The 25,324-nt window shown below is 42.6% G+C and overlaps 1 protein-coding gene across 7 annotated transcripts in view; it reads right to left on the reverse strand.

Annotated features, from left to right (window-relative positions):
• Positions 1-4,552: 4,552 nt before the first annotated feature.
• WDR59 (WD repeat domain 59) overlaps positions 4,553-25,324 on the reverse strand; it is an 83,365-nt gene continuing 62,593 nt past the window's right edge. For 3 of the 7 annotated variants that reach the window (XR_011498938.1, XM_014849691.3, XM_014849606.3), the window contains 8 exons: positions 20,295-20,428; positions 19,087-19,168; positions 15,549-15,661; positions 14,024-14,174; positions 13,856-13,928; positions 12,745-12,871; positions 12,447-12,589; positions 4,553-5,395 (listed from right to left, as the gene is read on the reverse strand). Coding sequence is in view for 5 of the 7 variants with exons in the window: in XM_014849691.3 (XP_014705177.1) it covers positions 5,160-5,395; positions 12,447-12,589; positions 12,745-12,871; positions 13,856-13,928; positions 14,024-14,174; positions 15,549-15,661; positions 19,087-19,168; positions 20,295-20,428 (1,059 nt within the window). In the remaining 2 variants the exon portion in view is untranslated. Of the gene's footprint in view, positions 5,396-10,131; positions 11,007-12,446; positions 12,590-12,744; positions 12,872-13,855; positions 13,929-14,023; positions 14,175-15,548; positions 15,662-19,086; positions 19,169-20,294; positions 20,429-24,350; positions 24,928-25,324 lie in introns of those variants that run through there. The other 4 variants (XM_070500224.1, XM_014849783.3, XR_011498939.1 and 1 more) reach the window with 3 other exon arrangements.

Raw genomic sequence — 25,324 nt, forward strand, 5'->3', positions numbered from 1 at the left:
ACAGACTACGACTCTGTGTGTTGGGACAATCAAATCTCTCAGTGCAATCACGTGGAGTATGTAACTAAAAAGAAGATTACGAATAGGAGTACGATGATAAATACCCGAAATCAGATTTTATTGAACTAGTTATCCACTTACACCTATTCCCCAGGGTGTATTTATGAAATTTCCTCAAATCATGGCCATTATCACTTAGAACTAAATATATGGCCTCTCTGGAAAATCAATCAAGTGCTTTTCAGACCAAGTGCAAAAAAATATCAGTATAAAACAGTTTAAATTCATCAACAAAGATGGAGAAGAAGTTGTATTTAATGTTGAGGTTATCAGTGTTCTTAAGAGTGAACTGTGTCGTAAGTGGTTTCATTAATGAGTATTTGAGTCTTCCCAAAACCTGATGATTTTCTTTACTTGTTAGAGAAAGGAGCAGATGACATTATTACTGGGCATATTTCTAAAAGTACAGCCAAATGCCACAACAGAACAAAAAGGGGATTGGGCATCCAATTATGGCTCTTCCAGGTTCTGAGAAATATGCTCATTTGCCCATCGAACAAAATGCTGAACGAGGTCTTTGGGAAAAAACCTCTCCATAATTTATCATCCATATATGATTCAAAAATATCAAGAATTTTATATGAAAATATCAAGAGACTGCAGACAAGGACACTGATTAGTGTTCAACAACACTTGCTTACTTGTTCTCAATGACCTATAACGACTTCCAGATTTTCCTATTTAAACGGGGGGGAAAAGAGAAAAATTAAAATAGACCAGATACGGAAACTCACCTATAGCTTATGTTATACACTATCAAGCAAATATAAGGAAATCTTGGTGAGAGACGTGGTCTTTGATGATGCAATTCATTTAAACACTTTTTTAAATGAGTTTTTTTAAAGATTGGCACCTGAGTTAACATCTGTTACCAATCTTTTTTTCTTCTTCTCCCCAAAGCCCCCAGTACATAGTTGTATGTTCTAGTTGTGGGTCCTTCTAGTTGTGGCATCTGGGACGCCGCCTCAACATGATCTGATGAATGGTGCCAGGATCCAAATGGGCGAAACCCTGGGCCGCCAAAGCGGAGTGTGCAAACTTAACCACTCGGCCACAGGGCCGGCCCCCCATTTAAACACTTCTGTCAGTGATTTTTAAAATTTAAGATTGGTGGTCCGTATTTGTGCGGCATACCCACTATGCAGTCGGTAGCCGATGAGATTGGGGAGTCCCGGCTTACAGGTAAAGCCCAGAGCACAGCGTGCAGGCCCCAGGGTGCACTGACTCTGGCCCTGCTCCCCAGCCTCCTTTCTCCGCCCCAGCCTATGCTCCACCTGCAGGGAACCATGTACAGTGCCCCCAAGCGCCACGCTTTCTTGTCCATCCTTGGCTTTGCCCTTCCCTGTGCCTTCCTGCTCTCCCCCAGCTGAAGGACAATTACCGTTGAACTCAGCCACAGCCTCCTTCTCTGAACAATCTCTGCCTTGGTGGAGTTACTCTCCTTCTCTTGGAGGCCAACAGCACACACTGTGGTGTAAACATTTACGTAGACACTTAAATTCCAACTAGATTCTGCGTTCCAGCAGGGCAGAGACCACATTCTGTATATTTATTCATCTTTGTCCAAGTGCTCACCTCATGTTAAATACTTGATGAGTTTAATCAGACCTTCTTAGATTTAAAGAAAAAAATCAAATCAGTGATACTGTGGTGAAATACACTTGCTAGTATTATGGAATATCAATGTGATAGATTTATTTGTGAGTCTGATAAGGGCAGCAGGTTCTGAGAATAAGGAAATCCAGGTGCGTGCTTTCTTCCCTGGGATCATCCTTCGAGTGTGTGCATAGGACCCTTCTGCTGGCTCCAATTCTGAGAAAGGTATGAAAAGCTGAGCCATACAGTAGAGGGGGTTCTTTACAACCCTGTTTTCTGAACTATTTTTCTGCAGCTAGCAAAATCCATCTTCTAAGAAATTGTTCTGTTGCATAGAGACCACTGATGGGCTCCCTGACCCTTCAGCCCAAGTGGCTCCAGCATCACTCTTCTGACAAAATGAGCAGCTCTAGTATTTCCCTCAAATTCCTGATGCATTAAGCCACTGACAAGGATCCACCTTTCTCCTAAATCCTGCCGCCACCCAGGGAATCACCGAATAAGGGAAGGCGCTCCTAGCGTGTGAACTCATCATCTTCAGGCTGAACGTATTTTTCTATTAGATGACATCTAAAAAAAAATTTTTTAAGCAACATTGATTCTATCTACGTGGCATTACCCAGGAAAGCATCACAGCACTTGTGTTTTAGGGGGGTTTGAGGACAGGGGCACAAAATCTATTTCTGGTGCATAAATAAAGTTGCCAACTCTGTTTTCCTTGCTAAGTTCACAGGTACTTTAGAACATTGTATCATTTTTAAAAACAAACAGAAAAGGACTTAGGTGTTTGAGAATCCTGACCATGGCCAGTATCCAAACCGATGTGTTTCCAAATGTGAATATATTTTAAATATTAGACTTCTGTTCTAGTAGCTTGGAAATTCAAAAGGAATACACATATTGAAAGAAGACAGTGTGTAATGCTCTAAGCTTTAAATTTCTTTGCACTCGTTATTAAAGTTTTTCAGTTTTAGAAGACAAGGTTCCTATAACAATAAACGAAAACAATAAAACCATTTAATTCTTTATGGGGACAGACAGGGACAGACTTTTACATTAGCTTGGGGGTGCAGAACAGGAGACTGTTCTCTGCCAATGGTGCGATTTCACTGAGGAACACAGCAGACCCTTTATCTCAGTGTAAATCAGTCCACCTACTCTGTGGTCGCCGTCACTGCAGCGTCAACACAAGCAAGTGGAAAGCAGAGAGTGAACAAACTCAGATTGCCGGGGCGGCCTCCTTCATCAGCTTCCCAGCGTCCCTGCTGAGGCCAGTCAGTCAGCTCACTCTGCGGAGACGCTGGCATCTGACCTCAGATCAGAGGCCAGGGTTAAACCTCTGCTCTCAGTGCAGGAGACCTAGGCCTTTCTCATGTCGGGGTGTTTCGTGTCCAGTAAAACAGGGGACAAAGAATAAGCATCATCCAAAACAGTGTTCTGAAAATGTTCTGACCGCAATTCTCAGTAAGTAATCAATTTACATTGTGATCCATTACACGTGTGCAAGTATGTGCGCATACACTCGTAAACAAGTTACACAAAACAATATTTATCCTAACTCTGTATGGTACATTCTGATCATTTATCTTCTACTCTATTTCTTTTTTTTTTAACTTTTTATTGAGATTATGATAGTTTACAACCTTGTGAAACTTCAGTTGTACATTATTGTTTGTCAGTCATGTTGTAGGTGCACCACTTCACCCTTTGTACCCACCCTCACCCGCTCTCCCTTGGTAACCACTAATCTGTTCTCTTTGTCTACGTGTTTAATTTCCTCATATGAGTGGAGTCATACTCTATCTGGCTTATTTCACATAACATAATACCCTCCAGGTCCATCCATGTTGTTGTGAATGGGACGATTTTGTCCTTTTTTATGGCTGAGTAGTATTCCATTGTATATATATATATATATATATATATATATATATATATATATACCATATCTTCTTTATCCAATCATCAGTTGATGGGCACTTAGGTTGCTTCCACGTCTTGGCTATTGTGAATAATGCTGCAATAAACATTGGGGTGCATGGTTCTTTTGGAATTGCTGATTTCAAGTTCTTTGGATAGATACCCAGTAGTGGGATGGCTGGGTCATATGGTATTTCTATTTTTAATTTTTTGAGAAATCTCCATACTGTTTTCCACAGTGGCTGTACCAGTTTGCATTCCCACCAGCAGTGTATGAGGGTTCCTTTTTCTCCACAACCTCTCCAACATTTGTTAACTTTTTGTTTTGGTTATTTCAGCCATTCTAATGGGTGTAAGGTGATACCTATTTCATTTTTCTTAACACTGGTTTTTATCCATTAAATTGATTTCATAATCCATTAATTGAATCCTGACCCGTATTTAAAACACAGTGAGGTACAGTACATTTTGAGACATGTTTCCTAAGACAAATTTCTTAAGGTAATCTTAATTTGGAATTATAAAATTCTAAGAAACAAATATAAGTTTCAGAGGAAATATCAAAAAGACTTCTCTTCCCTGGCACATACAAAATGTGAAGAGCTGAAAATCACTCTGAAGAATTGGTGGATATGTGAGTCATAACGACTTGGAACACACATAAACGTGGGGCGAAGTTTGTGGGGAAGCCCAAACGAAGAGTAAGGTATGTACCGGAACTCAGCCAACCTGCCCGGTGGTAGTGGGAGACTTGAGTATCAATGCTGCGATGCTATCTCATTTTCCTTTTGCTAAAAGAAATTATTAAAAGACTTGAGGTCAGGAAGAAACTTAAATGTCAAATTCTATTTTCTCCTGTCAGATAAGAAAAGTAAATCAGCACTTCCTTTGAAAATCTGAGCGCTGACTTTGGTCCTATCCAAGAGTTAATTTCAACTAGAAGCAGGGTAAAAAAAGATTCACTCAAACGTTCAACTTCCTCTGTCCCTTTTTTTTTTAAAAAAACATTTACTAGAATTTTATTAGTCAACGGAGAGCAGCTGGAAGAAAAATAACAAACAAAAAATACATCTTAAGAATCCTTAAGTACATCATCTATTTATAATTTAAGTATCTTATTTTAAAAGGTCACTGTCCATCAGTTCATTAAACGTACCAAGTTATGTCATAGGCCCACTTGTTAACTAAATTAACGTCCACTGTCTTTTGGCTCAGGAGAGTGTCCTTTGCATCTGAGCTTGGTCTCTGTAATGGCATCAGAAAGGATGCTGTTGAGTAGTTTAAGGTTAACACCTTAAAGGTAAACACTGCTCTGAAGGCAGGTGCTTTTCTCCAAGAAAACCTCCTCCTGGCTACTCGGCTCTGCACGTTGCCCTCATCCACCTCCAGCAACATCCAGGCCGCCAACAGCCAAACAGAAGAAAGCAAAGGCTCACGACAGCTGGTGCTGAGGCAGTCCGCGGGGGGAACATATGCCAGTCTAGCTGGCAATGGGTTCCGGGGCCTCTCTCCTAGCAGACAGCTTGTCACCCAGCATTTATGGGGTCCTCTGGGATTTCTGACAACTCCCACGGTCTGTAAGTTCAGAAGGTGCTTTCGAGCAGGCAGTGGCACCCACACCCGGTGGGACACACCTCCTGGGTCCGAAACCACTCCATCATGTGGCTGGTGTGTCCGCCATGCCCGCAGGTCAGGCAGAAATTGGACGATCCTCGCACTGCCACGTGGCAGATGGCACACTGGAACGTGAAGCCTTTGCAGATGGCGCACTGTGTGCCACGGACCTCGCTCCGACAGTGGCTGCAGTACACGCCGAACTCTGGAAAGAGTTGGAGATGGCCAAAACAAGAGACATAATGAGTTTAGTTCTGTGAGGTAAGAAAGACGTATTCATCTTAGGATTCTACAGGCTTCTATTAGATCAATGATTCCAATTTCCTGTCTTAAAACAGCAGAACTCCTTCTACAGTCTCAGTAAGTCTCATGGAGCAGCTACTGTCACTGCAGTGGCAGGGTGTGGGCAGAGGGTGCAGCAGGCGCCTGGCTCTCAGTGGCCCTGGGCAAAAACCCCAGTGCCTACAGTAGTGGTGGCGGCTGTCTCACTCCTCTTCCCACCCCTGACAGCTGCAGGGGTCTGGTGCACAGAAGGTGGTTAACCAACGTTTGTTAAAAGAACTGAAGGACTCAGTAACATTCAGGCGAGAGCTGATTCATCTCACAGTTTCCTCCCTACCTGCCTGTCAGTGTAAGATGCACCAGGCAGGACACCGCAGTGCGACCCACCTTGGGGAGAAGCGCTCAGGACTGTCCTGCTATACCACTGGTCTCCAGCCTTCTGGAAGAGACCCGAGGGCTAATCCTACCATCCACACTTTCCAGTCTGCCTCAGTCACTACCCTGAGTCCAGGCGAACCATGTTACCCACCCCCTCCCCCGCGCATGCCCTGTGCTCTGGAGATCCTCCCCCCTCCCCGCCTGGCCCTGCACTGGGCCACCTGGAGTGCAAACCTCCCACGTGCCCTCTGTACTCTTCTTGGAGCGGTCCCCTCACCACCTGACCCTAACTAAATGCCGCTGCCTCTGTTGGCCTTGGAACGAGTGGCTGTCTCTGTCTTAAGTCCTAGGGACAGCAGGGGTGGGGGGTGGGTACCCCATTCCTGCCTCCAGAATGTCACCTTTCCTCTTGAGGCTAATGCCATCTGGCCTCACCAGCCTTTCCTCTTTTTCTCTGTTGTCATCTACCGACATTCTAGACACACGCACTCACCCACTGAAGACTTCTGCTCTTGGTTCTCAGTCTGCCCTCTATCCCAACTCTTGGCATGATCCTTGGTGTCTCCAAAACCGAGCCACTAACCCTCTGCACACCTGGCCCTGCGGTCACTGCCCTCTCATCTCTAACCGAGCACCTTCACTTTCACTCTCGTTCCATCAGCCCCTTTCTAGCTGCGGTTTCCCCTTTGGCCGACCTGCAACACGAGGACCAAATTTATAATCACTTTTTTGCAAATATCCTCAACTCTTTTGCCCCCTCTCCCTCCACAGTACCACCTGGCAAAACCTCAACCATGGAGGAACCCTATCACCTGGCCACTCCATGTCTGCCCCCAGGCCTCCCTGAGGGAGGGCCCACCATCAAGACGTGCAGCTCACTAACCACATGCCCCCCGAAAGACCCCAGCTCTGCCTCGTTTCTCTTCCATTCCCCGACACTACTTCCTACCCGGGCCATGTTCTGGAAGCTCCTCCCTCACACTTTTGCTGCCCTCTCTCCCACTGGATGGCCTCTTCTCTCACCTCCCTGAGAGCAGAGAAGCCTTCGCCTGGGGCCCCTTCTCTGCACTCCAAATCTTCAAATCTCCCTCCACCTCTTAAAACAGAGGAAGGTTCTATCAGAGCCAGTTCCTCTGCTTCATGATAACTGATAGTCATATAAAAGTGCCAATAGGTACTTTTAAATACATGGTAACTAAGGAAAAAATTTTATGGTAGTCCTAGTTAAGGTGAATCCTGAGACAAATCAGACTGGTTGGATAATTTCCGTTCAAAAATAGCTGTCTTCTCTCTCGACGCATAACTTTTTATATTATGTAAGACTTCAGTTTATGTTCTCATGAAAAGCCTAATTAAATTTCTTAAATTTCCTTTACTGGTTTTATTGGTTTGATAAGATGCAACATTTAAAATTATGAGAATGTAAAAACTGTGTGTTCAAGGGAACTGAATTATAATAACATGTCTTTTAAAAGTGGGTGATGGGGCCGGCCCTGTGGCTGAGTGGTTGGGTTCGCGTGCTGTGCTTCGGCAGCCCAGGGTTTCCCTAGTTTGGATCCTGGGCACGGACACGGCACCGCTCATCAGGTCATGCTGAGGCGGTGTCCCACACAGCACAACCAGAAGGAGTGACAGCTACAATATACAACTATGTACTGGGGGGCTTTGGGGAGAGGAAGAAAAAAAGAAAAGAAGATTGGCAACAGTTGTTAGCTCAGATGCCAATCTTTAAAAAAAATGGGGGGTTGTTCTTTGGCACTTTAGATAGCTAAATCTTACTTATTTTAATTTCCATGTCCATCTGGGTAAAATTATTAAAATGTCATTCTCTGAAAAATTCAATATATCATTCATTAGTAATTGTGTTTCTCTATAGTGTGTTAGCTTGAACATAATTTCTAAAATTCTTATTAACTTGAAGACCTTGAACTAATATTTTATTTAGTTAGTTAATGAATAATCTTTGCAGGTGTGGACAATTTCTGAGTGGATATGAAATTCACAAGCATAGCAAATACAAAAATGCTAAGTCACTGAGCATAATTTTAATATTTCTCTCTTGCCTCTTATCGTTAACACAATGAAATGGCCACTTGTTACAGCTGAGGAGGACGTGCGGACGCCTTTGGGCCATGCTGGTGTACGTGCTAACTTTGGCCACTTTAGGAGATACAAAGGGATGTGGAGTGTGTTCAGAACCACGAAGCTCTCAGGGTGTCTTTTATAGGAACACACTGACAACCCTGGGGATCTCAGGGAAGGCTTTGCAGGGGAAACTTGGTAGAGACGAAATAGATCATTCCTGGCTCCTGGCAAACTAGTAAGGACAATAAAAATACTTCCGGACCAAAGAACGATCAAATTATGATTCCTGAGGCTTTACGAAACCTCCAGGCAGAAGCTAGATCCAGCGGCTTAGTGTCACTAGCTCTGGTTTATTAACTAAAAAGGATTGTGTGTGTTAACATCACCTACTACACAAATGTAATATAAAACAGCCAAATAAATAAGACATTAAATTAATAAACTGAAGCAGAAAATTGCTGTACAAAATTTAGGTGAGTAGATTGCACCTGTGGGGCAGGAACTGGGAGCAGGGCTGACGGAGCAAAGCAATCACCTTGCTCTGGCACCATTGTGACCAAGTGCCACATACCACAATGGAAAAAACAACAAAAATCACCTTGGATCTGGAGATTTTTTTTTTTAAAGAATACTCTGTCTAGCATTATCCCCTCAAATAAATGAAGACTTGAGTCCTTTCTAAAAGTATCCAATTCTCTAAATGAAAACAACTTTATCTTTCAAACTGCAGCCGATACGGGATGACCCTTGCAGACGTGATGAGCGAGAGAGGAAATTGCTGGTTTTCTACCAGGAGACCAACTGTGGCCTTGATAACCTTGTCATATTTTTCTTTCAATACCTGCTGTTTGCTATATTTGGGCAGTCCAGCTCTTCCAAAGTAAAAACTTTAAGGATGAAAATACTTTTCTTAATGTTTTTGTCAGTGAGTCTTTCACAATCCCCCTCTTTTTGAAATCTTGTAATATTGTTTGTAATGGCATTAAAACTTATTATTCATTCTTGAATATCATTTAAGTCTTCAAGAGCTTATGTGTTAACTCTCTGGACTGCAGACTTCTTGACCCACCGCCCCCAACCACACTTACACTTCTTTATACAGCCCACAGAACCCAGCATGATGCTTTCTAACAGTACACGCCACGAAGAATTTACCTGATTGATGGATTCACACATCCGTTACATATCTCTGTGATTTACATATTTTCCTGAAAACTAATTTTAAAAGACAGATTGCTCCAGGTGATCATTAATCTCTCCCTGATACACTTTCATGCACTTAGATGCCCTGAAAAGCATATTGCCCAAATAGCATTTTGTGTCTGCATTTCTTCAAGTACATACACCAGAATAATCCATATTAAAATAATCCTTGTTATTCAATATCTAAATCTATGTATTACTCTGGTTTGTTTTTTAAATTGAAACTATAAACACACACAACTTAGAGAGTCAAATAATTTCACACGTCTGATTACCAGCCCCAGCATTCTCTATTACCCCTACATCCACTACTCCCTAGAGGAAATCCTTCCAACCAAATTAACTATTTTTGTTTTTACCTCCCTATCTCTAAACAACATGTTATTAAGCTGTTTCTTAATCTTCATATTTAAGCATTACCCATTGACTGCCTGCCATGGAAGCTCTCTGTAACTCCTCAGTCTCCCCAGCCTCACTCATACGCCACCTGTCCCTCATGTTCCCCACACAGAGCTATCATCACTTGGTTGGATCAGTACAGTCATCGCTCAGTATCCTTGGGAGACAGGACTCCTGCAGATACCAGAATCCACAGATGCTCAAGTCCCTTATATAAAATGGCATAGTATTTGCATGTAACCTATGCACATCCTCCCATATATTCTAAGTCATCTCTAGATTACTTACAATACCTAATACAATGTAAATCCTATGGAAATAGTTGTTATACTATACTGTTTAGGGAATGACAAGAAAAAAAAAGTCTATACATGTTCAGTACAGATGCAACCACTGTAGGCCTTTCCATCAGCCAGTAGTTGAACACGCAGGTGCAGAACCCGCAGATCCGGAGAGCCGACTGTATTCTGTTTTTATGTTATTTATCTAGCTAAGCATTCAAGCCAAGCCACGTACCATGACAACTTTTTCTTTCTTGTACATTTTGTCTTTCCTAGAGTTCGTAACTGTCTTGTTTTTTTATTTGCTTATTTTGCTATGTACTTATCAATAACTCATCTCTAAACTCTCCCTCAAATATCTGAATCTTCTATAAATACAGGGAACACTGAAATGTACTAGATATTTTTCCAGTCTTCTCTCCTTGGAGACAATGCTCCTGAAGGTTCAACCTGGACTGGTCTCCTCTAAGTCTGTCACGGAGAACTCCCTTCATCATCCTTCTGACCCCCTGGTTTCCTGGATTGAATCTATGCCTCCTTCTTAGATGGGCTGATGTTTACTTTCACACTTGATTGATAATCCGGATACAGAATTCTAGGTTAGAAACCATTTTCTCGAGAATTTTGAAGGCACTGCTGTGCTGTTATCTGGTTTCCTGTTTCTGGTCCACTGCTCCTGAGAAATGTGACGCCATTTGTACTCCTATCCTTTGGCTGTGATCTGTTTTCTCTCTCTGGAAGCTTCCAGGATCTTCTCTTTATCCCTGGGTCTTTCTTCATTCATCATGCTAGGTACTTGGTGGGCCCTTTCAATCTGGAAGTGCATTTACCTTCTCTGGAGAATGAATTTCCAGTTTTTTGGGTGTAGAGGGAGGTAATAACCTGTTCTGCAGACTAGAAGCAGGGACCTGGGTACCCTAAAAAGGCCATCAAACAATACTCTTGTTTTTATTCTCACTTTTGTGCCACTTCCAGAGGTACCAGGTACCACTAATTCCTGAGCCACTTGGGGGTTCTGCCATGTATCTTACCATTTTTCTGTCTGCCAGTTCAGTTTTCTCAGGCCCTGTAAAATCAGCTACCACTAACCTACCTGCGTGTCAGGTTCCAAATGTTATTGCCAACATTACTTCTCTTTGTATGGTTATGTCTTTTCAGAAAAGCTCTATAAAGACACTTTGGTGGGGTCTGGGGAGAGAAGAAATCAACGTGTGTTCAGTCCACTCTTTTTGGCAGTATTCCATGTCACCCTTTAAAAAACATCTTTTCTCTTAGCTTCTTTCATAACACAGTCTTGCTTTTCTTCAAAACTCACTGGTGTCTCATTCTCAGTCTCTGTTTCTGGTTCTTCCTCCAAGACTCAAGTTCCAAGTACTGGTTTCTCTCAAGGCCGAGGGTGGGTAGCCTCTCTTATTTGCTCCCTTCATTCTCTTCCTCCCCACACCTCAGCTCCCAGGTAAATGCACCCATTCTCACAGCTTGAATACCACCTCTATGCTGAAGATCCCCAAATTCCTTCTTTGAGCCTTAATCTCTCCTTTGACTCCAGACTTACATCCAACTGCCTACATGACTCCTACAGTCTGATATCTCACACACTTTTCTGACCATCCCAAACTGAGCTCATGATTTTCTTCTAGTCTTTTCTATCTTAGAATATTGGCACCACTATCTACCCAGCTGCTCAAGTTGGAAACTTTGTCTCTTTTCCTCAATTCCACATCCAATTTATTAGTAAGTCATGTTGAATCTACCTCTGACATATATTTTTAATCCATCCATCTCTCTCCACCTCATTGATATCACCCCTAGACTGTGCCATCGATCTCTCTTTCACTACTCTAACGGTCTTCCAATGGTCTTCCTGCCTCTACTTCTGCCCTCCTCTAATCTTTTCTCCTTATAACGGCCAAGTGGTCCTCTTAAAATGAAAACCAGAGCACATGATTTACTTCTTAATGTCCTTTGAAGCTGACCAATGGACTTAGAATACAGTCCAAATTCTTTATTTACAAGTCCCCAGTTATCCTATAATCTAATTCAACACCACTCTTCTCACTCATTTTGTTCTAGCCACACTGGGCTTCCTTCACTTGTTTAAAATAACAAGCTATGTCTCCCCTAGGCCTGCTGCCTCTGCATGCGACGCTCTTCCCACTGCTCTCTGCCTGGATGGCTTCTTCTCATCCTTCAGGCCTCATCTCCCAGAGAGGCCTTCCCAATACACCTTAACACATCTTCTAAAATTCTCCCTCCCTGCCCCAACATTCTTTTTTTTGCTTATAAATATTTATCACAATTTGTAATTATTTTTCTCCTCCCTTAGAGTCTTTGAGTTCCACGAGGGGAAGGAATGTGCTAGCATTGTGCCTAAGAAGAGTTTGATATACATTAATTGAATCAGTGAATAACTATCCCTACTTCTAATCAATATCTGAGTACTGTATATAAAACTACTGTTAACAATAGAAATTTAATTTTGTCAGCTAACGCAAGAGTTTTCAAAATGCTTCGAAACTTCTGATTATAAAGCAGAAACTAAAACTTCATCCAAAGTCTAATGCTATGGACAAATTAAGTTACAGGAGCTTTCAGACAGTGACAGAAAAGAAAGAAATGCATATTCACCAATCCCTTTATGAGGATCAGGAGGACATGAAACAAACTTCAGCACTTCAGCTCGTTTCTCTCTCAGGCCCCAGCGATAGAGGATTTCTCCATAGCATTTCTTAAAATCATCAAACTGCTGGGTATTGGCAGGGTCCAGAAGCCTGGACAAAATTTAAAAAATTTCCTGTCAGTTCCATTAAGAAAAAATAAGCTTGATACCAAAGGGCATTTAAGAGACATTTCCTAAAGCAAGAGTCCAGATTTTGGAGAATCTAAGCGTTATGAAATTACAGCTGTTGCCTGGGAATGTTGCTACCTTTTATTTTTATCATGCTGGTCCCGTTCTCGCTCACGGGGATCACTGTAGGTCAGACTCCCAAAGCGGATTTCTTCTGGGGAGGACTCTCCCCAAGGAGAAGATATATGTTCTGCCTCTCTTCCCGCTGAAGAAAACCAAATGGGAAAGGAAGATGGAAATCAGAGAAGGCAGGGAAAATATCTGAAAACTCTCATAATGTAGTGTGTCCTAGTTTATTCCCTGGAAGAAAAATAAGCTAAGTTGAAGACCCCGAGAAATACAACTAAACAGAACTCTTTCCTAGCCTTACCTTTCTGTCTAGGTATTTATTATTAAGCTAACTTGATAATTAACTACATATGTAATGATTAAGCAAATTCTAGAATAAGTAATATAGTAGAATATTAGGCAGTCATTATTTATAAAGACTTTTTAAGTAACATGAGAAAATGCTCATGATAAAATAAAAAACGGAGCACAAAATCACAGATATAGAATGACCCCCCCACACACATACAAAGACTGGAAGAAAGTGTTCTGGAATGTTAACAGATGTTATTTCTAGGTGGTGGAATCAATGATTACTATTTTCTTCTCTAAAATTTTTTGTTTGCTTTTCTTCACTGGACACGTATTACTTTTACAATCAAGAAAACTAAGATCATTTTTTACAAGAAATTTTAAAAATCCAGAAAACACAAATACACCTACTCACTAAATAGACCTTTAGGGTCAGCTGGAATCAGGCTCAGCTTTATCTCTCTACCTTGAAAGGGGAACATGGGAAAAGGCAGATACTAGGAAGTGGCAGATCATCATGGAAGAGGCACGTGAAGGAGAAAGGATAAGGGTTAGGTTTTTGGGGTGAACACGGCAAGTCTGATTGTCAATTTCTCAAGGTTACGAAATGAAAAGCAACCCAGCAAGGCACAAAAGATGCAGGAGAAACTAGCCTGTTCAAATACGAAAGTCCAGGCCTTGCTGACTATCGTATCCCCATCATACTAAATTTAAAGAGAAATCAGAAACAAGGAAAAATATCATCAACTAAAGATTACATATTAATAAATCACACACAGCTTTTAGAGTACTAAGAATCCAGCATGGGCCAAGTTACTTCCATACCAACCTATGTTCCAGCCACCAGTGCTGAACCCCGGGTCTGACATGCTGGAGCAGGAACCAGAGGAAGTAAAGCTAGGCTGCAGAACAAACAGGAGCAGCATCAGAACCATGCTCCCCACGGAAGTTTACCTTTAGGAAAAGTCAGACACAAGCCAGAAAACCACAAGCTTACATATCGACTATGGGACACCACGAGGTTAGAGGAACGGCTGGGAAAAGGCCCGAAGGGGTTTGGTATTCCCTGAGGCCGAGACTGGGCTTCAAACACGCTGCAGAGCATAGCCAACGTCTGGACATCCCGGAGCTGGCAGTAATGAGCCAACCTGGAGAACAGATGAGAGGAGAGAAAACAAGTCAAGAGAAGGGACGGAGGAAGGGTAAGAATCACAACCGCAGCGGGTTGTTGCCCCAGGGGGAGGGAGGGAGGATTCTTAATTCTGTCTCAAAAACCCCTGCAGGAACTGGGGCTTCCGACAGATCCAGGGGCTTGATCTACTTTGAGTTTGGCTAAATTTGTTCTGGAATAAACTGTATTAAAGTATTACAAATGATCTAGATAACCAATCTGAAAGCTTCTGGTTGGCATCCAGGCCTGGGCTCAGACTTAAATGTAGCTACTCCAAGAACTAAGGAGACTAAACTGACCTCTGAGTGCGGCCACACATGCTGTCAGTCTCCCCAGCTCCTAGGAAGAACCACACTGCTCTCTGGGGCTCCCGTATACTTCATTCACATAACCTAAAGGATGGGAAGGTGCTCAGAGAACACCGTACCAGCACAGGATGGTGCGCAGGCCACAGACTCAAGAGGTGGAATTATGAATGAGCGCTACGAAGTAAGACCCACAAGTAACATTTTTACCCTTTAGGTACTCATGTCCTCTTTGCTCCTTTCAAGCCCACTATGCTAGGGAGGTTGGGATCAGAAGGACTTGGCCTTTGTGATGGAACAATATTAATGCTTTCCTACCAAGCATGTCTAATATTTTTTAAAGTCTTTTCACACTTGCTAGCTGATGTGAGCTCCACGTGAAGTGGGCAGAACAAGCATTACTATCCCCGCGTCACCATGAGGCAACTGAAGCGTGAGCACGAGTCCGGGTCTGGCCTCCGCAAGCAGGTGAGGCAAACCTCCACCTGAAGGACTCAGAGCTTCTGTCTCTCTGTCCAGGACCTGGGCTTCAGTGCCATGGAGGTTCAAGTGGTTTTACCTGGTTGTAAGTCATTTTGCATGTTGTATTTCCAGTTTGCCGTATTTCAGTGTAATAGATCCAACACAAATTCATGTTTTCATAAATTGCCTAATAGGGTGAAAGCATCATGGCCTTTGGAAAACAGGAAAGCCAACATGCAATTCTCTCATCTGCTCTCAGGGACGAAACTACAGTACCCAAGACACTGAGCATCTCAAGAGCTCAGACTTCCGCGTTCAGACTGACGTGACTTATGGGTTAGAGCATCAATCTCTAAAGGACGCAGGAGTCTCGAATCCTTGTTATACATGAGAAATATTGCGCAGTTCCTTCTGCTATAAGAAGTTAGTTCTGCACAGGAACTCCTGTAGCACTAAAAGGAAGATCTCACTTCCTCTCATTCCTTGGACCGCCGTCGTTTTCTCTTAGACAATAACATAGAAAGTGTTTACAGACCTAAAATTTATATCACTCATTTTCCTCACTTTTAGCTCTCAAAACTTACAGGGACTCCAGCAGCTGTCGCCCAAATGGATGTCGAGCCCAGGGTGTTTCCAAATCTGGGTCAGACTTTGGACCAAGGCAAAGGTCTGTAGCTACCGTGGCCAGTGACCAAACCTGGACAGATCAAAGAGAAACATTCAAGTTCAGACCAGCAAGGACAGGACAGGAAGAGGAACCATGAAAAAACCCTGCCTATCCTCCATATGCAACCTACAGGCAAGCTACTTTGAGGGCAGCAGACACTGGCAGCTTACTGGAAAATTTTAGGCCCCACTCCACACCTACGGAATCAGAATTGGCATTTTAACAAGATTCTCAGGGGACTTGTATGCACTATAACGTTTGAGAAACACTAGCCTTAAAAGCTTTTATTAAGCCAACTTCAGAGAAATGACATCATGCAATTAACTTCAACAGGTTATCTATCTACCTGCTAACTCATGTGACTTTTTCTGCCACTTCGTTAGTGAACTGGCAGGAAAAAACCCAGCATTCTGCATCACATTGAAGATCTGTCCTTCTTTGCCCAAATAATGAAAAACTGTGTTGCCTTCACTACAGAAGTTTCAGTACACTCTCCGAAGCTACAGAAAAATACGCCAAGACAAAATAGACTTGGCTTTCTTTTTGTTGACACCAAATCTGAGGAATAGCTCCAAACTTGAAATCTCACGGGGCTTGAAGTCATCAAGCAGAAACGAGTGTCCATTAAGTGTCTATTAAATCCAAGATTTAGCACACGCTAAATAAATCACACCATCAACAGAGCCCCTTCCCCTCCACATCTTTGAAAATGGACCATTACTTTTGGGAAATCTCTTAGTAGCAAGACATTGTATGCCCACTAACTGCAGAACACTGTACTAGACCCTGTGAGAAGCTCAAAAGGAAGAAGACACAGACTTTGAATCAAGGAGAAAAAGAATAAGCAAATAAAAGTAATGAAAAACAGGTAGAGAAACACATCAGATACGTAAAAAATCAATTAAATCACAAGTGGCATCAATACGCTTAACTATTGCACACAAGCATTGCTTCAAACGAGAAACCTGAGGCTTACATCTGTCTCTTTAATCAAGGACCCACCCGAATGGGTGCTGAGAGAAGTTCACGGCTTTCTGGGTTAGGAGAGGATGGATGTTTACTACTCTGGCTGACAACTTAGGCATGTTACTTGCTCACTTACAATACACATTTCCTTAAATGCTTTCAGCACAAATAGTGGACACTTAGGTTTATTTCTGCAACTCTTTGCAAAATAGTAGACACATCATCTTCAACATGTACATAAAGAAGAAAAAAAATTCTGCAAGCATTTGCAATGACGTCATTTCTGTCCCATTAAACAGTCCCGTGCCACAAATGATGACACTGTCTCATTTACAAATTGCAAGAAGAGCAGCAGTAACTGTACTATATATTGGCTATTTACCACCTACCATCTATAGGTATAGGAATTTTACATGTATTACCTCATTTAGCTCTCATAAGGACCTCAAAAGTCTTGTTCCTATTTTACAGTTGAGGAAATTGAGGTTCAGAAAGATTAGGTGGCTGCCTAGGGTCACACAACAAAAAAGTGACAGAGGCCAGATTTAAACCCAGGTCTGTGTGAACCCAAGGGAACAGTCTTTCCTCTTCACTTGGACTAGCCTGACCTTCTAAATCAACTCTGCCAGGAAAGTACAGAAAACTTAAAAAAGAAAAAGAAAAAAATACACACACACATATTAACACACTTCAGGAAGTAATTTTTCCTCAGAGAATGTTTCTTCAGAACATGAACACTGGATCTGCCTTAATATTGCATTTACCAACCTGCTCACCAACAGGTGATTTTTCCTATGGTTCTCATTTTACAAATATACAGAGGCTGAGAGAGTCTGAAATCTCCTGCCCAGGGCTACCCAACCAGGGAGCTGAGTTGGACCTATGCCTCCTCTTATAAACGCCACACTATTTCTACTACTTCATTTTGTCTTCTTAGTGTTCATGTAACTATTTAGATGGCTGGGTGCTTAGAGAAATAGATTAAATCCATGACTCTAAATTTCACCTAAAAGGGTTTGGGGCAGAAACTTGACAGTGTTTATTAGAAGACAAAGGGAGGGGCTGGCCCCGTGGCCAAGTGGTTAAGTTTGCGCGCTCCGCTTCGGAGGCCCAGGGTTTCGCTGGTTCGCATCCTGAGCGCGGACATGGCACTGCTCATCAGGCTGTGCTGAGGCAGCGTTCCACATACCACAACCAGAAGGACCCACAAACTAAAATATACAACTATGTACTAGGGGGCTTTGGGGAGAAGAAGAAGAAGAAGAAGAAAAAAAGAAAAAGATTGGCAACAGATGTTAGCTCAGGTGCCAATCTTTTTTTTTTTTTTTTTTTTGAGGAAGATCAGCCCTGAGCTAACATCTGCTACCAATCCTCCTCTTTTTGCTGAGGAAGACTGGCCCTAAGCTAACATCCATGCCCATCTTCCTCTACTTTCTATGTGGGACGCCTACCACAGCATGGTGTGCCAAGCGGTGCCATGTTTGCACCTGGGATCTGAATTGGCAAACCCCGCGGCCGCCGAAGCGGAACATGCGCACTTAACCGCTGTACCACCGGGCCGGCCCGAAGTGCCAATCTTAAAAAAAAACAAAAAACAAAAAACCACACACACACAAATGGAAATCTTAGGAATTTTTTAAGCATATAAAAATCAAAGGAAGGCCTTAGCTCTGGGTTGTTTGGAGGGTTATAATGAAAAAACTGAGCTGATAAGACAATAGCTAGTAGTTTCCATTGCTCAATCTAATCCTCACACTAAAGAAAAAAAGGTGCAATAGAGACAGAAAGCAGACGAGCAGCTGCCTAGGACTAGGTGGGGGAAGAGAGGATTGGGAAGTGACAGCTTAGGGGTGCAGGGTATCTTTTTGAGGTAATGGAAATGTTCTAAAATGGTTTGTGGTGATGGTTGCAAAACTCTGTAAATATATTAAAAGCCATTGAATGGTACACTTTAAATGCATGAATCCCCTAGTCTATGGACTGTATCTCAATAAAGCTGTTAAAAAAAACAACATAAGAGCAGCTTTTCTACACTGATGTGTTGCTGCAAAGATGAAGGAAATTTAAATTTCTGTAACATTACATCATATTTTAAAACTGAACCTGTGTCCGTCTAAAGGAACACTTTGGTAAACATTTTATGATATGAAGCATTTTTAAAAGTAAACAAACAGAACAGAATTGAGGGTGCAAACGGATACGGACACCCAAATTTAGGCATGCAACAGTCACACGGCAACAGAACAGAAAGAGACGGAATCAAAAATATTTAGTAAACACTTAGTTTAGGACCTTCTCAACTAAGGACTAATACAGAAATGTCCAAGGGATTGAGAAAGCTCTCTAGCCCTGTAGTTGCCAAAGAAAATGGGAAGGGAATTGCAAAATAGACGGTACATCTTGAAATGTCACTTAACCACAACTATAAAGTGAAAACACCCTGCTCAGAAAGAAAAATCCCAATCTCCAGCAAAAGGGACGGACGCTACCTGGACAAGATCCTTCCTTCCAACAAGCAAGGCAGAAGCGGCGTTCTTCTGACAAGTTTCTTGAATATCATTTACATTCAATCTGAAATTAAAAAAAGAATAAAAACGTTTCTTCCTAGTCTAACTTCCTAAATCAATTACTACTGGTTTAACAAACAGACTGAAAACTGTGCCTTTGGTTGTCACTCGAAATGTTTTATTTGTGTTGGCCTTAAGCTCCCTTCCTACATGACAGGGAGAAAAAGCTTTCCTACAGCTGATGGTATGCTGTGGGTTCAGGCCTGGGGCAGGCACAATCGCTCACCTCTTGGAAGTCAGACTCAAAGACCAATTTACCAACCAGCTCTCCTGCGGAGTTCCCAGGCTTGAGGGTCAAATAAAAATTGATTTAAATATGCGCAATACTGACTGTAGTTTCTAACTCAGAGTAGTGTGCTGTACATATACTACGAAACATAAATGCTTTTGTTACGTGTCCAAGTTTCGGAAGAAGGGGAACCACAGGACAGCCTCTGTATGCCAGTCACTCACCTCCCAACTCCCGTCAACCAAAGTGGCTCTGCTCTATCTGTTTTACTTACTGGGTGTGGGAGGCAGAATGCTGAGACTGTTCCCAAGACTTCTGCTCCCTGCTGTATGCACTCTGTTTAACCCCCTCCCTTTAAATGTGAACAAGACCAGTGAATATGGATGGGTTATCACACCCGTGATTAAGTTAATAATCAGTGGACTTTGAATTTGTCAGAAGGGAGATTATCCTGGGTGGGCCTGACCTTATCGGGTGAAACCTTAGAAAGAAGGTGTAGCACCAGTGAGACTCTCCTGCTGGTCTCCAAGATAAAATTCACAGCTTCTACGGCTGCAAGGAACTGAATTCTAACAACCTGAATGAGCTTGGAAGAGGACCCTGAGGATTGGATAAGGCCACCACCTGCCCAACTCCATGATTTCAGCCTGCTAGGACCTGAGCAAGGACCCAGCTACGCCCAGACTCCTGACCCATGGAAATTGCGAGACAATAAATGTATGTCGTTTTCAGTCACTAAGTTTGTGGTAATTTGGTATGCAGTAACAGAAAGCTAATATACCGGACTTCTCCTAAAACTGCTTTTGAAGAAAAGGTTCCAATACTTGAACAACAACAACAAAATCACTTTGATAATCATGACTAAGTGAGAGGCACGGCATACTCGAAATCTCGAACTTACATGTAGAGTTCTCCCAATGATTTGTGAACAGGAAGAAGACACGCAATATCCTGGATGATAACTTTCCCAGCAGCCTTGATTGGTCGATTGCCAGAGTCTGATCCCTCACGCTTACTCTTCCACCTCCTCGATTTCTAGGGGAGATGACAAGACATCACTAACAGGGATTTTGATGAACGGAAACCTACAGCTGCAGAGCACATCAGAGTTGGGTCATTGGTAATTTGCAGACACTTTGCATTACATCATGCCCACAATTACATGAATCAGCATCTGTAGGAAATAAAAGGATGACAAAGGGCATTGAGCTCTTGGTCCAAAATCCTAACAGGAAAACAAGCACCTACTGCAGTGCTGTATGCATTCTGCAGGTGCTCAAAAACAGACACCTTGAAGCCAGAGTTAAAAAAATAAGGAAAGAAAGAGCAGCAGGTAAAGAAGTTAGTAAAGACCACAAAAATGTGGGAGAAGAGCAACTTTTAAGGTTGGGTTCAGCCCTAGGTTCAAAGTTCCTGCTTGAATCTAATCCATGTTTTTTTTATTCTCAGTCTTAATAGGATTTGTTGAAAATTTAATTCAGACACAGCAGTGTGCGCTCTGCAAACCTTAATCTACGGTAGGCAGACCAAGAAGCTTAGCAGCTCAAGGAGAATTACCCTGTTTTCCTAGCAGAGTTGAATTATTTCTAAAAGTGATCATCTATGATGTCAAAAATACCTGAGCAGAGGGACCTGGGTAACGGACAAGGAAGGTCATGAGCAATTATCCTATTTCCCCAGAGCCTTACCTACAAACGGCTAGAGGAGCCCATATGTGGGAAATGAGAGATGTCCTGAAAAATGAGAATTATTAGAGTGTAGCCCCACTTGGTATCTTCAAAATGACAACCTGCCAAGGGGGCAATATTCTATTTTCTTGCCAGAAGTTAAAAAGGGGGTCACCAAAGTGATTCAACTCAGGAGGGAAGTGACATATTTATTAGCAAAGGCAGCAGAAAGAGCTAGTGAAAGGGCCTGAAATTTGGAGTCAGAAAACCAAGGTTTACTGGTATTATTACCACATGTACTGGCTCAGTGTGACCCAGGGCAGGTTACTTATTTGCTGTGAACTCAGTCTCATGTCACTCTCTTCGCCCACTGATAACCTGTGGCTCATGATGAGTTCTGCTGTTCCTATCTCACAAGGTTAATAAAGGTACAATGAAAAGGTGAGAGTGAAAACTGGGCAATCTGAAAAAGTGAAATTTAAAACTGTATAATTATTATGGATGTATATAAGTTCTCAGGAATTTAGATTAGATCATTATTTAGATTACTCACAAATAAATTCATTTTCTACAAGTGATGTTTACACAATCACTCTTTCCTGAGTTAGTCAGGTGTTTCTGACCAATGACGTCCCATCTAATCCCCAAATTTGTCCAATGCATGTAATTCCGTGTTATGGAACCTACTAAATCCAGGACATCTAGCCTTAGCTCATGGCAGGTAAATGAAGAAGTTTAGCTGAAGTATCTGAATTGTTCATCATAATTTGTAAATACATATACTACATTATCCATTTGGAACCTTAAATCATTTGATCTTAAGAAGCAGTTCAGTTACTATTTACTATTTATCCATACACAAGTCATAACTCTGCAATACATGAGGAAGGTTAATCTATTATTGTGGGGTAGTCCTTCAATTCTCTGCTTGCCCTGGTCATTTTCTAAAGACGAATTATGTGCATACTCAAAAAAATACTACTCTTTTAGCCATAAATATCCTGATGTGGGTGCAACTAAGGGGAGAACGTGGTAAAGAGCAAACAACCTGTCAGAATGGGCTGGAGCGAGGCAGTGTTAACCGACACAAGATGGATGTGGTCACACGTGCACTAAACACTGTGACATGACCTGTTTTAGGGAGGGTAATTTGGCATCCATCTGTCCGGCAGTGACAGGAATGGCACGATGTGGCTAACTAGAAGAGGGAGGGTATGTGTACACAAACTCACGTCACTGTGATTTTCATCCAGGTTTCCAGGGGTTTAAAAACCCCAGGAAACAACATGCCCACAGGTCCCACATAAGTGGTCATCTCAGGCAACATTTAGGGTACTGGAATTTAAAAAAACAAAAAAAGAGCTACACTAAAAAGATTCCACCTGGAATGGAATATGATCCATCTCAGTGGGTCTTCTGGGTTGGCTGGAAGGCTTCTAAAACACTGTTCCAGGTAGTCACTCTGGCTCCTTATTACAAAGAGAAAATGAGAAGCACTTCACAACTGAGTAATTCACCATAGCTCCATTTAACCAAACAGAAGAAATAAATGGTCACCCCATGAGGGATGGGCTCTATAGTTTTCAGACCACACTGAAAACAACCCCAATTCCCTGACTCTTTAAGTAAACCTAACAAAAGTATAATATCAAGGCCCACGTGCCAAAAGTGGTTCATTGGCAAATAGACCAGCTCACTCAAAAATGTTGTTCCTAGCAGAATTGAATTATTTCTAAAAATGATCATTTTAGAATGTCAAAGATACTTGAGCAGAGGGCCCTGGGTAATGGACATGGAAGATCACGAGCAATTATCCTCTCTCCCCAGAGCCTTACCTCCAAATGGCTACAGAGGACTTCTTATGAGGGAAATGAGAGACGTCCTGGACACAAGTCCAAGTGTACAGACGTTTGACTTAGGATTTAAAGACTTGTCCGTTACTATTAACATTAGCTCCTGCTATGGACTGCTCACTCTGTGCGAGCGTGAGCCTCCCCAGAGCTCTCCGACAGAGGGGGCGCTGCCTCCCTTTTACAAATGAGGATGTCAGGCTTACTCAAGGCCGCACTCATAAGAGCTGAGATGTGGGGCCGGCCCAGTGGCACAGTAGTTAAGTGTGCACGTTCCACTTTGGCAGCCTGGGGTTTGCCGGTTCGGATCCCGGGTGCAGACATGGCACCACTTGGCACACCATGCTGTGGTAGGTGTCCCACATAGAAAGTAGAGGAAGATGGGCATGGGTGTTAGCTCAGGGCCAGTCTTCCTCAGCAAAAAGAGGAGGATTGGCAGCAGGTGTTAGCTCAGGGCTAATCTTCCTCCAAAAAAAAAAAAGAAAAAAGAGCTGAGATTTGAATACAGGCCTGTCAGACTGCAAAGCCCATACCTGCTAACCTGTTTTTAAGAGTCTGATTTTAGATTAAAAAGGGAAAAAAAATTAAGTCCTGACTAAGCTACTGTTAATATATAAACAGTTTGGTCCATTTTAAATGAAAGAAGTGGTCCATTTCTGCATACAAGGAGATCAACATCTGGTTCTAGTGAGGCCTAACCAACACACCATCCTCTTCCATTACTCACTTCTAAAGTTGCTTCTCTGTGAAACCTTGTGACTGTGTTCTGCTGAGCCAGAGCAGTGAGCTGAAGATGGGCAGAGGTAAGCAGCTCCTGACATGGCTTCACAGAGGCACGCCAGACTCAGACTAAGATGCTGTATTTCAGGCTGGGCTCAAAAGGCTGAACCTCACATTGTTTAATCTCCTTTCTGCATTGTTCTTTAGCGTGAGGCACATTCAGAGAGAAAGAAACTCAGAGTCCAAAGTGAGGTCTTAGGACCCTTGGCCCATTTGCAGTCTTGGGTTACAGAAATCAGGAGAAACAACCAACGCGAATTATCAATAAGTACTTGATGAAAATGTAAAGATAGTGGTCTTGGACAATTTTCTGTAATCATCCTTCACTGAACTATGGAAATCACAGTCTATTTCCTGGGACTTCCTCATGAACTTCTTGAGACATGAGGCTTCTAAGTGCTTCTCTGTTTGATCTATACTGACATACCGGTAATGTTTTCTGGAACCTCACTAAGCTGCCCTTGAGCCTAGAATAGAAGTACGTTCCCCAACACAGGATCCCCCTAATTACAGCTGCCACCAAGAACCCAACTGTGAAAGCACTCATGGGGACAGCACTACTCATCCGTTTAATCCAGCAAGGAAGAACTACAAAAAAATTATCAAAAATCGTTGAGGTCACAAAACAGTTTTTTGTTTTTTTTTTAATTTGTTAGTTGGTGATTTTAGTATTTGAAATATCTCCCCGTCAGGCTACAGGGATAGTGACTGTGTAGTAATCCTGTCTAGTGGCCAATTATTCTGGGGATTCAAATAAAACAAGACTGCCTAAGTGAAGACACGCCAAATCTCAAAACAGATGTTGGGGCCCCGGGTGCCTGCTACTCCCTAATGGGCATGGACAATTTCTCAGGGCATTTCCTCCAGTGCTTTGGCAACAAAAAGAGTTTATATTCCATCCACACCTCCCCAAGACTTCTTTTTCCCTTAGTATCTTTTTGGAGATTTTGAGTCTCTCTTGTCTGTGCAACTGTCAGGTAATGACACGCAGACAACAATGATACACCAGGCTGAGGTGTGGCTGATCTTTCCAGGTGAGGGAAGGGCACTATGGCCCCAAAGCCCCCTACACCTCCTGCATTGCTCCTGTCCCACTTTGACGGGCTAAAATGTGGATACTTTTCTGTGCAATAAAAGCAGTACCTCTGGGAGGCAAAGGACTGTGCATTTCTCTTAGGTCTTCTCAATGCCCCATCAACAGAAAATGCCCCTTCCCCACAGATTTCATGAGCAGAGACTGAGGGAAGAGAGACAAAGCAAGACAGACAAATTATCACATGATGAGCACCAAGATGCTCCTTTAAACATACCAAGAAGGTATTCATGGAATTATGGGAAAGAGGACAGGGAAGAGAGGGGTGGGGTGGGGGGGGGGGGAGGGAGGCACTGGTGCAAATAGCACTGAATGACAACCAATAGCCAGCTTGTGACTGTACCACCAGCGTTACTGCTACAATCGGAGGCAACATTGATGCCAATAAATGGGTTAAATGTAAAAACAGCCCAAGAATAAGCCACCAACTGCTTCGCAGCAACCCCATCAACAATGCATAATCAGCAGAGTGGGCAGTGAATCAAAATGACTTCCTATTTAAATAGCGGCGGGAGCAGAGAGTTCTGGAAAATCAGTGGAA

Source organism: Equus asinus, chromosome 28 (assembly GCF_041296235.1).
Source record: "Equus asinus isolate D_3611 breed Donkey chromosome 28, EquAss-T2T_v2, whole genome shotgun sequence".
Lineage (NCBI taxonomy): Eukaryota > Metazoa > Chordata > Mammalia > Perissodactyla > Equidae > Equus > Equus asinus.